Source organism: Pipistrellus hanaki (genome assembly GCF_964339955.1).
Source record: "Pipistrellus hanaki genome assembly, chromosome: 13".
Classification (NCBI taxonomy): Eukaryota; Metazoa; Chordata; class Mammalia; order Chiroptera; family Vespertilionidae; genus Pipistrellus; species Pipistrellus hanaki.
This window is the reverse complement of record NC_140515.1, coordinates 51,285,615-51,302,791: the sequence shown is the minus strand read 5'-3', so window position 1 is coordinate 51,302,791 and position 17,177 is coordinate 51,285,615. Positions and strand designations below refer to the sequence as shown.

The 17,177-nt window shown below is 44.7% G+C and overlaps 2 protein-coding genes across 3 annotated transcripts in view; one reads left to right on the top strand and one right to left on the bottom strand.

The window, feature by feature from the left end:
- The window catches only part of MLH1 (mutL homolog 1), a 35,105-nt gene extending 20,882 nt beyond the window's left edge, over positions 1-14,223 (bottom strand). The window contains exons 1-9 of one of the 2 annotated variants that reach the window (XM_084902817.1): positions 13,881-14,223; positions 11,594-11,684; positions 9,966-10,064; positions 7,234-7,307; positions 5,214-5,286; positions 3,516-3,607; positions 1,981-2,023; positions 1,756-1,844; positions 558-670 (exon numbers count right to left, since the gene is read on the bottom strand). In XM_084902817.1, coding sequence (XP_084758943.1) covers positions 558-670; positions 1,756-1,844; positions 1,981-2,023; positions 3,516-3,607; positions 5,214-5,286; positions 7,234-7,307; positions 9,966-10,064; positions 11,594-11,684; positions 13,881-13,996 — 790 coding nt within the window. In that variant the 5' untranslated portion in view covers positions 13,997-14,223. The remainder of the gene's footprint in view (positions 1-557; positions 671-1,755; positions 1,845-1,980; positions 2,024-3,515; positions 3,608-5,213; positions 5,287-7,233; positions 7,308-9,965; positions 10,065-11,593; positions 11,685-13,880) is intronic. The other variant, XM_084902818.1, reaches the window with a different exon arrangement.
- Positions 14,224-14,462: 239 nt separating this feature from the next.
- On the top strand, positions 14,463-16,289 carry EPM2AIP1 (EPM2A interacting protein 1; the record flags this gene model as incomplete). The annotated part of the gene is made up of 1 exon (XM_084901582.1): positions 14,463-16,289. The coding sequence occupies one exon, from the start codon at positions 14,463-14,465 to the stop codon at positions 16,287-16,289; it is 1,827 nt and encodes a 608-aa protein (XP_084757708.1).
- Positions 16,290-17,177: the final 888 nt, after the last annotated feature.

Below are 17,177 nucleotides of genomic sequence, written 5' to 3'. Positions count from 1 at the left end.
ACTGCCTACCCCTCTGCCCTGCTGAGCAGTTTCAAGCAGCGGCCCTCCATCTACGGAGAGAACACCGAGCTGCCTAGGGCAGGTGTCGGCAACCTGCGGCTCCGGAGCCGCATGCGGCTCTTTTTGTTAAGTGAAAAAATCCTTTTTCTGCACGATCCGGTATATAGCATTAAGGTAAGAAACAATATATGCAGTGTTATATTTGTGTTAAATGTCACAATGGTTTTGCGGCTCCCAGGTTTTTTTTTTCCTTCGAAAACAGGTCCAAGTGGCTCTTTATGTCTTAAAGGTTGCCGACCCCTGGCCTAGGGCCTGCTCAGAAAGGCTCCAATGCCAGCAGGTGACGAAGGTGAGCTGGCCTGCCACGCCCTCTCCTGGGCACTTCTCAGAGGGATGAGCACACTTAGACCAGAAATTAGTGATTATCCACACTTCCTAATCAAACCCCCTACCAGCACGAGGTGCGCCTGTGTGTAAGCAGACCCGGGATCGGGAGTTTCCCCAGGGTCCCTAAAACTCCCGTGGACTGACCTCCCTCCTTGCTCTTCTGCACTTACGGTTGATGAAGAGTAGGAAGATGCACTTCTTCACCGAGTAGTTGGCATTGGAGATGTAGCCTTTCATTTTGAAGGCAAGTGTTTTATCCTCACACCCAACTTCTATCAACTCTCTGTGGGAAAAGAGAAATTGTGAGGCTTCGGATCACATCAGAAAGTTCCAACTTTATAAAGAATGTGAGTTGGAAAAATCAGGGCTCCTTCCCATAAACAAACTACCAAATGAGGACCCGGGCTTGGCCAAGAAACTCTAGAAAGTTTCACTAGCAAGTACACTCTCGCTTAAAAGTACACTATTTGTGTTTTTAGTTCTGGGAGCACAATTTTAAAACAATTAATTCATCGACACATAACTAATGAGAAAAAGGTAATTAAAAGTAAACTGTTTGTTCCCTAGTTAGAAACTTGGTTTTGCTCAAAGAATGAATAATTCGTCCTTCAAAGTAGAAAACGGGGTTCCGTGACTACTGCTGCTGCTTTTAAGACTGTTTGAAAAAGGAAGTCAGAGGCTGTCTCTATCTGTGTCTCCCTACCACCTGAGGCACACTTGGCTCAGAGAGAGGAGGGTGCTGGGACTTTTCCGCTCGGATTATGACACGGCATCTTGGGCTTTGTACAGTCCTGGGACGTTGGCTGGGAATGTGTGAAGGACATGGTGGTTTGGTGCTGGTGGAACCGGTGGCCAAGGGGACGGCTACGAGGACTCTGTAATGCAGGCAGTTTCCCTCCGAGGCTTTCCTTGACAGTGAAGACGTGGTGACACTGACAGACACGCTTGCCACCGGAGAGGGAGTGGTCAAGGGCAGAGAATATTTTACTTGTCTTTCCACCCTCAACTTCTGGCACAAAGCCTGGGAGATGGAGGCAATGGATCAGTGTTGAGCGATCATTAATCCTAAAGGGATGATAATGGGAATACAAGGAAAAGACGGAGCATTGGAGGATAAGAGAATCCTACTACACTCTATTTTGAAGACAGAGACTTAGGAAGAACACACTATTTGACAGCCAGGCCATCGAAGAGACATCTCCCAGGAGTGTTGATCACGTGAAATAACGACTCTGTTAACAAATGTGAAGCCTGAACATTTGATTCAATGAATTTGATGAAAGCAAACTCTTAAGGCTGGTGCTATCTGATCCACAATAACGGGATGAAATGCCGAGGATGTTTTTACAATGTAAGTTCTCAACATACCGGCTGACAGCATTGCCAAAGACGGAGCGGATGTTGTCCACGGTGGTGGCACTGGGCAGCGTCCTCACGTCGGCCACGGTCTCCCCTTGCTGGGAAACAGATGATGCAGCGACTTACTGTCTCCCCGATGTGATGGCAACAGTGTAACCCACCCCCACAGGCAAACTACAGAAAGCCATCTTCCCTTTCTAATACGTAACCATCCCCTATGAAACAAGAACTTACTTTTTTCACTGAGAAACTGATGCCCGAGTTGTGTATTGCATACCTGGCAAGGAGGAAAACAAAACAAAACTGTATGCAGCGTGGCCAAACGCACCCTGCGGGCCAGAGCCCACTCTCAGGTACGTGCATGGTGGTCAGTGATGTAAACAAAGACAGACACAAACAGAAGCATCCTCATGTGTCCTGTTTTAGCCACAGGAAAAGAAGCCAGCAGACACTTCACCGGCTAGCAGCGCTAAACGTGACTGATCCAGCAGGAGACAGGGTTCCACTCTGCATCGCGAGGCTGCTGACCAGATCCAGGGCTATCTCAGCACAATTTCCCCCTGCCTGGTTTTAGCCTCACAAGCTCCAAAGGTCTGGGTTGCCTCAAGGATTGCCTGAGAACTCGCTCAGAGCCCCCCATGACACCGCTCCTCACCCCCATCTTCCCCAACCCAAAGTCCTACGCCAGCCTCTCCTCCCTCACATGCCCCACGAAGGGCTGGGCCTCATAAAATGCACTCATTCAATAACAATGAGTAATTAACTCTACCGAACCTCAGATCTTAATCGCCCACTAGAGCTCCTTTACTTCCAGGAGATAGTGAATAGTCTGACACTGGCTTATACAATTCCAGGGAATAGAAAAGAAACTTGATGTCTGGGTCCATTCCACTTTATTAGGGGCAAATGTTTTATTCATTTTTGATTTTTCAGAAAAACTGCAAAGCAGTTAACGTGTCCGTTATAATCGCAGGAAGTACAGGCTCAGAGAGCCCATGCTGGAGCCACTGTGCCGGCAGATTAAGTCTATTGAAAAGAAAAAAGAAGAAAAAAAAAAGAAAGAAATCTTCTCCCCGCCCTGACTGGTTTGGCTCAGTGGATAGAGCCTCGGCCTGCAGACTCAAGAGTCATAGGTTTGATGCCAGTCAAGGGCATGTATCATATTATACCTTGGTTGCGGGCACATCCCCAGTAGGGGGTATGCAAAAGGCAGCTGATGGATGTTTCTCTCTCATCCATGTTTCTCCCTTCCTCTCTGTAAAAAATCAATAAAAAAAATATTAAAAAAAAGAAAGAAAAAGAAAGAAATCTTCTCCCCAGGGACATGGGGCATGATGGGGGACCCAGGCTACGCCAACAACATGCCCTCCCCAGGAAAGAGACTTCTGAGCAGAATCAAGAACAGAATGAAAGCAACTGTAATGGTCACGACACGAAATCACACCCTGGTCCTTATCCTCCCCAAGCAGCAGCTGGCCACGCTTCTCCCCGTCGTGAGCCACTCCCAGCCTTCCCACAAATTTATTCTGGGCTCGTTAGCTAGTCAGTCTGTTTCGCTTGTCACCAAAGAACCCTCCCTGATACAGACACCAACTGCTCTCTCCTGGGGACATGAGAGAAAAGCCAGAATTAGTGACTAAACCCTGGCCTGCAATGTGCTGCAGCCAGGCGGCTGTTCTCCAGCCCAGCAGCTGTCTTCAGCTCAAGCACGGGAGCCTGCCGCTGGGGAGAGAGATCTCAGAGACCCACGCCCGGATTGTGAACTGTACCTGCCAACAACTTCCAAAATCTTCCCGTACTCTTCACTCGGATTTTTTAAAGCTTTCCTCCTCGTGGCAATGTTGTAAAAAAGGTCCTCCACCTGAACAGAAAATTGAGCTTTCTTGTAAATTCGTAGATGTGGAAATAAAAAACAAGCTGGGCCTTAAGGCAGAGAATCCAACTACCATATTTTTCGGACCATAAGACGCACCGGACCATAAGACGCACCAGTTTTTAGAGAAGGGAAATGAAGAAAAAAAGATTCTGAAACAAATAGTGTCCTAAAATATTTTATGTGCATTAAAACCCAACATCACAGTCATAAACACATGTAATCAACCCTGTAAAGTAAACAGCAGCATTTAGAACCATTTTAGAGCCGGGCAAGCACACAGAGACCACACAGAGCCGGGCAAGTAAAAAAACTTTTTTTTTACAGTATATGTGTAGGCTATATTTGGACCATAAGACGCAGGGACTTTTCCCCCCCACTTCTGGGGGGGAAAAAGTGCGTCTTATGGTCCGAAAAATACGGTATTTACCGACAGCCTGGGGCAGCCCTAACAAAGAAAATCAGGCATTACTTTTCCTGCCTCCCACTTTCACTCGCCGATTTCTCAAATAGGTACTGGGGCTTGGCTCTAAGTCAGGCTCTTTGCTCTGTACTGGGAATATGAAGACAAATAATGCCCAGTGCTGCCCAGGACAGCACAAGATGTAGTGGGGCAGACAGACATTTACAGATAATTATAATATCACATGGCATTCAAATATTTTCGAACTAAGAATAATGACATCATTTCTGAGCTCACGGGGGTTCTTAGAAATCTCAGCGTGGTCACCTGGGAGTGAATCCCTGTGAACACGAACTCGGAAGCCCACGTTCACTGTGCCTCCCGCCTCACCAAGGCCGGGACTTGGCGTCTCCAGGGAGCCGTGCTCTAGCGGGGGCTGGGGCGGAGAGGTGGGATGCATGACAGTGGATGCTTTATAGAACCACAGAATGGGAAGAGACCACATGGGGCATCACAGAAACAGGGCAGCATCACGGACTTTCTCCTGATGACACACTCAATCACTCCCACTCCCTCTGAGTGGGCCGGTGTTCTTTACGCCACTGGCTGGGTGAGAAAAGTGAGGGAAAGGGACAGTAAAGGACTTGACTGTGGACACATAACCACTGAAGGCAAGGCTGGGACTCTGACCTTTCCTGGAGCCGAGCTCAAGGTTCTTCCAATGCCAACTGCCCTGCCATCCCAAGAAAAGAATCTCCCAGCTTAAAAAAGACCAGGGGGCCGAAACCGGTTTGGCTCAGTGGTAGAGCGTTGGTCCACGGACTAAAAGGTCCCAGGTTCGATTCCGGGTACATTGGTTGGGCATGTACATTGGTTGCGGGCACATCCCCGGTAGGGGGTGTGCAAGAGGCAGCTGTCGATGTTTCTCTCTCATCGACATTTCTAGCTCTCTATCCCTCTCTCCTCCTCTCTGTAAAATATCAATAAAATATATTAAAAAAAAAAAAAAAAAGACGAGGGGGTGGACAAAGGCCAAAAAGCGTTTATCTTGCGTCGAGGGTGAGATCCTGGGGTCTCTATTAACTGGCAGAGATTCATTTTACTGTTATTTAGAAAGTTCAGAGACAATTTTATTTCAATATTTAAATGAAGTTCTTTCCCAGCAATTCCCCCTCCCGGCCCCGTTCTCACCGTGATCTGGGTGCCCTGATTGCCTGCACATGGCTTAGGAGGAGCTTTCAGCTTCCCATCGGAGTAACTTGCTCTAATCAGAAAACAGAACGGATTATAAACACCCAATAGAAACAGAAGAGATACTTATCCAACGGATAAAGAAGACCATTATGCCAGTGACACATTAAAAGATAGCCACATTATGTGTTTTCTTAATAACCACTTCTTTATTTTTCCGCTACTTCCATAACCATTCCAATTGGATACCAAAAAAGTGTATACTATATCCCTTTTCTTCTAGCAAATGTTGCTTCTTAGTTTTTGAGTTTTGAGCTCCAAGAATAGCTTTGCCAGTGCCTAAGAGGACAGTCCATTTTCTTCAGTAATTCCGCAAGCATTTATGGAGGGGCGACCATGTACCAGGTCTGCAGAGATGCCAGCAACGAAGACAGGTCTTAGAAAGCTCTTGCTCTAGTGAGGGCACAGACTGTTACCAAAGCGGAGCACAATGGGCTAAGTCAGTGTTTCCCAAACTTCTCTCATGATGAGAATCAGAGTTGTTAAAATACAGATTCCTGAATCCCAACTAAGAAGTGCTAAGCTAGAATTTTTGGGAACATATACCGTATTTTCTGGCGTATAAGACGACTTTTGAAACGAAAAAAAGTCAACCGAAAATCGGGGGCAAAAGATCAAAACTGCACAAAAATTACCTGCAGATCTCGGCGGCAAAGTAAGTCTTTTCTTTGAAGTGGGGGGTAGTCTTATATAGCGAATATAGGCCTAAACCTATGTTTTAACTGTAAAATTAGGGGGTCGTCTTATACACTGGAAAATACGTAGGTAAAACTGTATACTTAACTTAGTGCTCTAAGACACTCTAAGACAGTTAAGTATACAGTTTTACCTATATGTTCCCCAAAATTCTAGTTTAGCACTTCTTAGTTGGGATTCAGGAATCTGTATTTTAACAACTCCACCAGGTGATTCTCACCATGAGAGAAGTTTGGGAAACACTGGGCTAAGTGATCTAGGGAGGGAAACAGCCAGCCTGGGGTGAGAGTGGGGGCAGGTGGAAGTGTCAGAGAAGAGGTGACAACTCATCCGGGCTCTGGGAGGAATACGTTTCAGGAGGAGAGGTCAGGGAAGATAACCCAGGAAGAGAAAAACAGAATCAGAAGCACAGAGGCTTTAGAAAACACCGCAGCGGGGGATGTGTGGAGAGAGGGCTGGAAGGTGGGCTGAGCACGGTAGGAGGGTGCTGGCTGCCCCGATGATGACTGGATTTCACCCCGCCCCGGAAGGGGAACCACTGGAGGTCCTGAGCAGAGGCAAACACGGCCCCAGAGGTGAAGGAACCGAAGTTGTGCCCCAGGGTCCCCATTTTGTGAGAAGGGATTCTAATGGTATCGCCCTCCCCCACCTAGGTCCTAGGGCAGTTATATTCAGAGTCAAATTCCTCTAGCATCAGTGCTGGATATGCTGAAATCCTCCACCTCCCTCTACTTCCCATATGTCTGTACAAGGTACTGAGAAACAGGCAGAACTGCCCACCAGTGAATGGGCAGGACCTAAAAAAAAAAAGAGATGTGATTCTGATTCTTTAAATCCTGGTTTTGTTCTGTTCTAAGGCCGTTCATCAGTTTCTGAAAACTGTGCCAGCACAACAGACGGTCAGTGGTACCCACAGGAAGGCACACCAGCCCAGGCATGCACGTGTGGCAGGAAGTGGTGGCTCCCGAGCCAGCCGGGCAACCGGGAGCCTCCAGCACCCCAGCCGCAGCCCTGTAGTCAGCTCAAAGCCATACCCCACCACTTAGAATATGCCTGTGTAATAGAAAGCTTGTAATATGTCACATCTATCTTCAAATAAGATTATCACCTAATAACCTTCCCTAATCCAAAGGGAGGCAAGAAAATTTACCCAAGAGCTCAGCCAGAAAAGGTAACACTGCTGCTTAGATGGGATTACTTTGAGATGCAGACATAAAGCACACCTCTGGGTGAACACGATGAATAAAAGAAGATGGCGCTGTACCTGTATGCGCACTTCCCATCAGCTGTTTTGGTTGTGATAGTAACGTGAGCCACGTGGCTTATGCTGGCCAAAGCCTAGGAAAAAAAGGAAATGGAATGAAAAAAATTCACTGCTGAGTCAACCCGTCACATCATTAAGGAAAAGGTTATCTCCACTGCCGCCTCCACTCTGTATTAACATGCAACAGTGCACACTCTGCTCACTCATTTTGATAACACGTTTTAAAAACAAAAAGAAAGGCATCAAATTGAATATGTAGCATAATTACTACCACAAGGGAAAATATTGGGTCGGCAACTAAGTAATTGCGGATTTTTTAAAGAAAATCAAAGACAATTTTTTCATGGAACTAAATAACTTTATTCTGTAATGTATTGCCCATTTTGATCAATGACCTTTTGCCATCTTTCAGGCAGCATCATAATCCCACGTTCAAAAAACTTCTGGTTTTTATTAGCAAAAAACTGAATCAGGTACGATTTGACATCATCATCATTATTGAAATTTTTACCATTCAAGGAGTTTTGTAAAGATCGAAACAAAAAGTAATCAGATGGTGCAAGGTCAGGACTATATGGTGGATGTGGCAAAACATCCCAACCAAGCTCCATTAATTTTTGCCGAGTGACCAAAGATGTGTGTGGCCTTGCATTGTCATGATGGAATACAACACCTTTTCGATTTGTCAATTCGGGCCGCTTTTCTTCAACTGCATTGTTTAATTTCATTAGTTGTTCAATGTAGACATCAGAATTGATCGTTCGGTTGGGTGGTAAGAGTTCAAAGTAGACAATTCCTTTGTAATCCCACCAAACTGATAACAAAACCTTCTTTTGATGAATATCAGCTTTTGATGTTGTTTGAGTTGGTTCACCTGGCCTGCTCCACGATCTTTTCCACTTGATATTGTTGTAAACAACCCATTTTTCATCGCCAGTTATCAGTCGTTTTAAAAATGGATCATTTTCATTACGTTTCTTTAGCAAATCGCAGCTGCTAATGCGTTGCGTTAACTGTGATTCTTTCAGTTCGTGAGGAACCCATGTATCGAGTTTTTGAACATAGCCAAGTTGTTTTAAGTGATTTTCAATGCATGTATGTGATACATGAAGCTTCTCTGCAATCTCACGTGTTGTACTGTGACAGTCTGAATTGATTATTGCTTTGATTAGGGCGTCATCAACTTCAACTGGACGACCAGAGCGTTTTTCATCTTTGAGTGAAAAATCACCAGAACGAAATTTGGCAAACCAATTTTGACACTGCCGTTCTTTTAAGGCTTCGTCACCATAAACAGCACATAACTTTTTATGAGCTTGCGATGCGTTTTCCCTTTGCGGAAATAAAAAAGCAAAATATGACGAAAATGTTCCTTTTGATTTTCCATTTTTCAACGAACGCCAAACGAAAACCACAAAACAGATCAAAAAACTTTTTTTACTGATTAACAGCTGAATAGCCAACTATCAAATAACAAAATGTGTTTTACATTTGTACTACATCTGCAAACCTAAAAATTCAACTGAAGCCATATATGTGTGAAACCCGCAATTACTTAGCTGCCGACCCAATATATTAAAAGTCCAAAAGGAACGCCAAATAATTAATGTATAAATAGCAATTCTGTTTAGATGTAGAACACGTTAAACATTCTCAAGAGATGTGTCTAACAATTACCTGTCTAAAAATAACCTGTACTTCAGAAATGGGTATTAGAGTCACTCCAAATAGATCATATTGTACACATTTTTCAAAACATGTAAGCAATTACATGTTTAGAAATATAAATTTTAAATTATGTATAATTAAGACAAAACAAATTAAAAATGACCATTTTTTCCCCCTTTATAATCAAGATTGGTTTCCTAGCCTTTTGAAATATGTATCTTCTTTCTTTTTCTTTTTTCGTTAATCCTCACCTGAAGGTATTTTTCCATTAATTTTGAGAGAGAGGCAGAGAAATGTCGATGTGAAAGAGACAAATCAATTTGTTGTGGGCCCCAACCAGGGCCAGGGAGTGAGCCAATGAGACATATAATTTCATCCACATAGATTTCAGTATATATCTTAAAGAATAAAAACTCAAAATAACCATGATGCTATTTTAAAATCAATAAAATTAACAATGTCTTAATACTATCAAATAACCAATCTGTGTTCAAATATCTGTGTCTCAAAAAAAGTTTACACTTTGCTCAAATCAGAATCCAAGGGAGAGCTGTACTTTGGAGATGGTTCACAGGCTCTTAAATCTCTTGTCATCTACAGGTTCCTGTCTCTTCTCTACTTTTCTTTTCTTTGCACTTTATTTGTTGAAGGAAACCAGCCTTTTATCATGCAGTTTCCCTATCTCAGTATCATGTACTGTGCTCCCTTGCCCCTGTATTTTCTATGTATTGGTACTTAAATTTAACTACTGATCAGAGTCCCATTTTATTTTTGGACAGGCAGCCTTTGTAGATGATATTTCATTCTTCCATCAAGAAATATGTAATGTCATAGGGCTCTCTATAGATTAAGTTTATGGTATATTAAGTATTTATAAACAAGTCTCAGTTCTGGCAAATGGAATTTATGTTTGTTTAGACTTACTTCTCTCTAACAAATAAAAAGTATCACATCTTGTTTATCTACTGAGAAACATAATGTGATGACATTTCTACCATTGATGACAAATGGTAGAAATGTCATCACAGGTGGATACTTACACATTTATTGAACCCTTAGCTTACCTCACCGCGAAAGCCATAGGTAGAAATATTAGCTAAATCCTCAAAGGACTGAAGTTTACTTGTAGTGAACCTCTCACATACAATATCTAGGTCTTCTTTCTAGAAGACACCAAAAAATAAATTATTATATTACTCATTTTCCCCCCCAAATCCTTTTGAACCTCCCTCTTCTTGAGTGAATTCAAGAAGATAATCCTCCGAGGAGGAGAGTTTCTAAATTAGCAGGAACTTGCTCATGTGGCACCCAGAGCACTGGCCTGGTGCTCCTTCCTTCTGGCTGCTCTCATTTCTCTCACTGGCTGGTTCTGTCACTCCCTGACAGTGGAGTAACCCCAGATACCACCCTTGGCCCTCTTCTCTACCAACACACATCTTGACAATCTTATCCTGTCTCATGGGTTTTATCAAGATTACCAGTTTTTATAAAACTTCTTTGTCCCCGGGGAGAGGGGGGGGGGCTGTTTCTCTGTTTTCCGAGATGCACATGGAAAACGACAGGTTCCTGAGTGGAGGAGCTGGGGATTAAGAAATTAAAGGAAAAGCCGAAACCGGTTTGGCTCAGTGGTAGAGCATCGGTCTGCGGACTGAAAGGTCCCAGGTTTGATTCCGGTCAGGGGCATGTACTTTGGTTGCAGGCACATCCCCGGTAGGGGGTGTGCAAGAGGCAGCTGGTTGGTGTTTCTCTCTCATCGACGTTTCTAGCTCTCTATCCCTCTCCCTTCCTCTCTGTAAAAAATCAATAAAAAAAAAAAATTAAATTAAAAAAAAAAAAAGAGAGAGAGAGACCAAGACACAGAAATAGATTTAAGCTGGGACCCAGGTGGGGGGCTGCCACTCTGATGGAGAGACAGTTAACACCCACCACAGACAACACCACACATTTATTGATTTCCAAAGGGGGGCTTAAGGTCAAAGAAGTTTTGGGTGTGCCCAGGTCCTATTCACTCCCTCATTCCTGGGATTTAGCATATCGAGACCTGGGTAAGTCAAGTCTCCCACATTTTGGGGAAACACGTTCCCAGGGCATGGCTCTGCCTACGCCTTGAGTTCAGCTGATGATAATTAAAGGTCATCCATGTGCATTCCCAAGGGGCCCTTTACACTTCTTCAGTAAAAATCTGGACATATTTTACAGATACATTTAATTGTAGTAAAAAATTATTGACAAAGGGTTCTTACAAAACTCACTTTGCTCAAAACCCTCTACTAGCATCCCACCTTAGTCAGAGTAAAAGCTAAAGATTTCACAATGGCCCTCAAGGCTGGACGTGATCAGTCTGCTTATCTTTCAGATCTCATCTCCTATTCCGGTCACACTGGGCTCCTTGCTGATCCTTAAACATGTCAGGCATGCTTCCACTTCCTGGTTTTTGCAAGTATTGTTCTCCTTGCCCAGAATACTCATCCTTTCATGGCCTCATCACTCACTCCTTTGACCTCCTCATTCCCCTGCACAGGGCCCAGTATGGAATAGGAACCCAATAAACAATTATTGTTGCTGTTGAGTTTTTTCTGTCAAACAATCCCATCCCCAAAAGCCCAGTCTCTAGAACAGGGAAAGGTTCTGCCACTTTCTGCAGGTACCGCACGGAGCACACAAGCACCTGCTCCTCTGAGGTTCTCCTTACCCTGATGCCGGTGCCATTGTCTTGGATCTGAATCAACTTCAGGCCTCCCTCTTTCACAACCACTTGAATACTTGTGCATTTGGCATCTAAACTGGCAAATCCATCAGAAAAAGAAATATCAGTCTGTAACTACCTTAATGCACACATTTCCATATAAGCCAAGGGGTAAAAACAAATCCCAAATAAATATAAGATTGTCTGATTAATGTTTTCCCTTTGTTTTACAGGCTCTGTGAATACACTGTTATGTTTAGAGCAAGGGGAGGGGCAGAAGGGGCTAACCATCATCTCCAATAGGATGGTCACCACCATTTCTGTTCTTCTAGGAAAGTGCCGTTAGAAATAGGTCCTTTCAGCTCCTGCATTTTTCTTACTTCTTCTCTATTAATTCAACCATCTGTTACTCGAACTTGATTGAGACTCAGGTTCCTATTAAATGACTCTATTAAAATGTCGTTAAGCATTCTATCACTAAGCCAAACCGGTTTCGGCTCGTTAAGCATTCTAAATGTTTTCCTCCACTCTTCCCTTTTCTTTCAGAAAATATACATTGCCATAAAAAGAAAATATGGCAATGCAGAAAGTTCTTAAAGAAGCTTATAAATATTCTGTACCTTCAGAGAACAGCCTACGAGCACAGAGCACCTGCTAAAGAAAACAGATTCAGGCTGGTGCTGCGAGAGAAAGATAAGTTATGGACTCCTCACACAGAAAATTCCTTATTTTAGAAATAAGACAATAAGTTACTTAAAGACCTTTCTCAGGAGCCCCTGAGTTCAAGTTGTTTAGCCATCTTGATTTACATATTAAAAGGAGCATAACTGTATGCTCATAGCAGCACAATTTACCATAGCTAAGATTTGGAAACAGCCTAAGTGCCCATCAGCAGATGAGTGGATTAAAAAACTGTGGTACATCTACACAATGAAATATGACACCGGTATAAAAACAAAGGAACTTTTACCATTTACAACAGCATGGATGAAACTGGAGAGCATTATGCAAAGCAAAATAGCCAGTCAGAGAAAAATAAGTATCACATGATCTCACTCATATGAGGGATATAATGATGAACATAATTTGATGAACAAGAATAGATCCTGAGACAAATGGCAAGGGAGGGGGTGATTAGAGAGCAACCAAAAGACTTGTATGCATGCATATTAGCATAACCAATGGACACAGACACCGTTGAGGGGTTGTAGGGGGGCCTTGCCTGGGATGGGAATGGCTGGACTGGAGGAGACATATGTAAAAATTCAGACTATAAAAAAAGGGAGCATAACTAGATCCATAAAAAGCCTCTGCTTATGGAATTAATGATAAGCTACTGAGCTGTTTAGCTTTGTCGTACAGGATTCTGTCTGGGACAGTACAATAGGCCCAGCATGTTCAGTGTTCATTCTAACACTGTAGACACAAGCAAGCCTTTATAAATTAGATCGAGTCAAAAGGAGAAGCCCTTCCTGGGTTCCCTGTTCCTTCTAATTCTCCGCATGCCCTGGCCAGTCCTTTCTGAGCCACTGTCCTTTCAGTCCCGCTATCCCGGGCAATTTATGTTTTCACAACAAATCCCTTTACAAAAGTGGCCTTCTTCGTTGGGGCATTTTTTAAAATTTTCTTTTAAGATATGGATTTTATTAATAATAATTGACTTGAACACAAAGGATCTTACACAATGTTAGGAACGTGTCTTTTTTGAGGTTTACCGTTTACACCATCTTTCTTACCATGTTTTTAACCTTTTCCCTCCACTCTGGTTGGCATTTTTCCAAACTTCAGAATCCACGGTATATCCCATAAAAGGACAGGAGAGCACAAAGTGGGATCATTAATTTGGCAATAGGAAAATCACAAGTTAAACCCAGAGGAGGAAGATCATCAGCCTGTCCTAAAATCTTGACTATTTTATAATAAAACTCAAAATTTGTACTCTTGAACGTGCATGATTTTTTTGGACTAAGCATGTAACTGATAAGAAAGATGAAGGGAGATGTTTTTCCTCCACCGAAGATTTATCTGCATCTTTGCGTATATGATTTTACAGGCAATTCCTTTAGTTAATGGCCACCATTAAAATGATACGTGGCGTACGGCCCCTGTAAACCTAGAAAAGTCTCGCGACAGCGCGAGGGGCGCGAGAAGGCAGGACCCCCCAAAGCCTCCGCCACTCCGGGCATGCGCCGTACACGCCTCCGCGCAGGGCAGGGAGGCGTGTCCGCGCCATTCCTGCGCGGCCCGTTATGTTGTAGCTTCTAAGGAAGCCCGGCTCCGACTCCCTCCGTACCAGTTCTCGATCATCTCCTTGATGGCATTAGCCGGCCGCTGGATAACTTCCCCGGCCGCGATGCGGTTCACCACCGTCTCGTCCAGCCGCCGAATAACGCCCGCTGCGAGCGACATTTTGGCGCCACAGGAGCCCAGGACACGTCGAGATGCTCGCTGGACGTGCCGTCAGCCAATCACTACAGTTCTCGGTGCTGACGCTGTTCCCTTCCCTCTGTGTACGCGGCCCAGCCCTCTCCCCCCCCACACACACACACACCCCTTTCCTGCGGCTGCGCTGTTTCCGAGTGAGGGAGCTGTTGATTGGGCAGCTTGCATGTCAGTCAAGTGTCTTAGGTCCCGAGCCTCTTGGTCCCTCCCTAAGGCAGCTTCCGCCGCGTAGCTAGAAGGATTTGCGCGTGCGCGGCCGAAATCACGGTCCTCTCTTTCGGCCAATCGGAGCGCAGATGCCCTAGCGGGAGCTCGGCGTCGCGCGGCTCGGGTGATCTTGCGCAGAGCGTAGGTGGCGTTTGGCGCTAGCTCCTACTCCGCCTGTCTCTCTTGCAGCCTCCAGGAGATCCGCTCTTCTAAAGCCTCCGCAATCATGTGGATGACACCTAAGAGAAGCAAGATGGAAGTCGAGGAGGCTCAGGGGTTCCGGCCCGAGTGGACCCGGCGTTATCTGGTGGTGGAGCCCCCGGAGGGCGAAGGGGCCCGCTGCCTGCTCTGCGCCCACCTCGTCGAATCCGCTTGCGAACGCGACGTCAGGCGCCACTACGAGGCCGAGCACAGGTACTACCAGCGGTATGTGGAGGAGGGCGAGCGCGAGGCCCTGGTGGAGCGCCTGCGGCAGGGCGACATCCCCGAGGTCGTCCCGCCCACTCCCGAGGAGCGAGCGGCGCGTGCGGGCCTCGGCATCGCCCGCCTCCTGGCCTTGAGGGGTCGCGGCGAGGGCGAGGGGGACTTTGTGTACCAGTGCCTGGAGGTGGTGCTGAATGACGTGCTGCCGGATCACGTAGGCGTTTTGGGTGGCATCGATCTCTCTCCAGAGACCATCCGGCAGAGGGTCCTGAACATGAACGAAAACCTACGCGGTCAGCTTTTTAACCGAGCCAAGGACTTTAGGGCCTATTCCCTTGCCTTGGATGACCAGGCTTTCGTGGCCTATGAGAACTACCTCCTGGTTTTCGTCCGCGGCGTGGACGTGGACTTGGAGGTGCAAGAAGAGCTCCTGACCATCATCAACCTGACCAATCACTTCAGTGTGGGCGCGCTCATGGCGGCGATCCTGGAGGCCCTGCAGACGGCGGGGCTTAGCTTGCAGCGGATGGTGGGCCTAACCACCACCCACACCCTGAGGATGATTGGTGAGAACTCTGGACTGGTGTCGTACATGAGAGAGAAGGCCGTGAGCCCCAACTGTTGGAATGTCATCCATTACTCGGGATTCCTTCACTTGGAACTGTTGAGTTCCTACGATGTAGATGTTAATCAGGTCATAAGTACCGTATCGGACTGGATACTTCTGATTAAGACAAGAGGCATCAGGCGGCCCGAGTTTCAGGCTCTGCTGACTTCATCTGAATCAGAGCATGGCGAAAGGGTTAACGGACGGTGTCTGAACAACTGGCTAAGAAGAGGGAAGACTTTAAAACTCATCTTTTCATTAAGGAAAGAGATAGAGGCATTCTTGGCTTCGGTAGGGGCAACGACAGTCCATTTCACAGACCCAGAGTGGCTTTGTGATTTTGGCTTCTTGGTGGACGTGATGAACCACCTCCGAGATCTCAGTGAGCTGCTGCGATTCAACAGAGTCTTCGCTGCCACTGCATTTGACCACATTTGTAGCTTTGACGCTAAGCTGAATTTACTGCACAGACATCTTGAGGAAAAAAACCTAACCCACTTTGCTGCCTTGAGAGAAGTCGTTGACGAGCTTAAACAGCATATCAAAGAAGAAGAAAAAATACTTGATCCGGGTAGGTATAAAGTGGTGATCAGTCGCCTGCAGAAAGAATTTGATAGACATTTCAAGGACCTCAAGTTCATTAAAAAGGACTTGGAACTGTTTGCAAATCCGTTTAGCTTTAAAGCCGAGCATGCACCTATTGCAGTAAGGATGGAGCTGACAAAACTTCAAGCAAATTCTGACCTTTGGGAGGAATACAGAAACAAAGACCTGGGGCAGTTCTATGCTGGATTGTGTGCTGAAACCTACCCGATTATCAAAGGGGTTGCCTATAAGGTGGCATCCCTGTTTGATAGCAGTGAAATCTGTGAAAAGGCCTTTTCATATCTGGTTAGAAACCAGCACACTCTGAGCCAGCCGTTAACAGACGAGCATCTCCACGCCCTGTTTCGGATCGCCACAACCGAAATGGAGCCACATTGGGATGCTCTTGTGAGAGTAAGAAATCCACCTAATCCATAAAGCTTTTGTGGGACAATATTGAAATACTCCACGAGAATCCAGTCCTAACAGCAAAAATTTGATTTTTCAAGTTGACTCTTTTAGAGTGTGAGAAAGCACCAAGTTTATTCATTTAAGTTGTTAACAATTGAGATTCTTCTGACTTTTTTTTTTTCTCATCTCAAGAGGCAACATGGGACTAGAACATGCAAACACCTCTTTTCAAACTTAATGTCAAAGTCATCGTTGTCTTTTGCTTTTATGACATAATTGTTTTTAAAGCAGTTTAGTACTGATGATGTGAGTTGACTTAGGAGTCTGTTTTGAAGGTGTTTTGAAGAAATGTTAGGTCATATTTTAACGAAATGTTAAAATTCTGATGCATATAGTCCAAAATTATCATCTCCTTCATTGTATGTTTGAGCCTATTTGCAGAAATTCACATAGCAAGTTCAGAAGTTTCTGAAAAGGAAGAACATATATTTAGTGGAGATAACTTGTCTATCAAAATGTTTGAAACTTTTAAAAAACATTGTGAGTCAGGGGTAAATATTAGCAGATTTTCTCCTTCTCACCTCTCACCTCTTCCCTAAACACTACAGTAATAATGGTTGATATTCCTAATAGAGGAAATAATCAAATAAAATTTTAGGAGCAAGAATTTTTTTTAAATTGCTGATTAGAAGGCTTTCTGAAATTTGGAGGTCAGACTAACCAATTATTGGAGGTTTCCCCTGAATCTCTCACAATTAGGTGCTGTTTTACTAGCTCACCTATTAAAGGACTATGGTAAGTATAGAATCTTAATGATTACCTATTAGTAATGCTTTTTTTCTATTGTAGACAAATGTTTGGCCCTGTCAAGAAGGATGAAGCAAAAATATTTTTGCACTCCAGGATCAGGAGGTG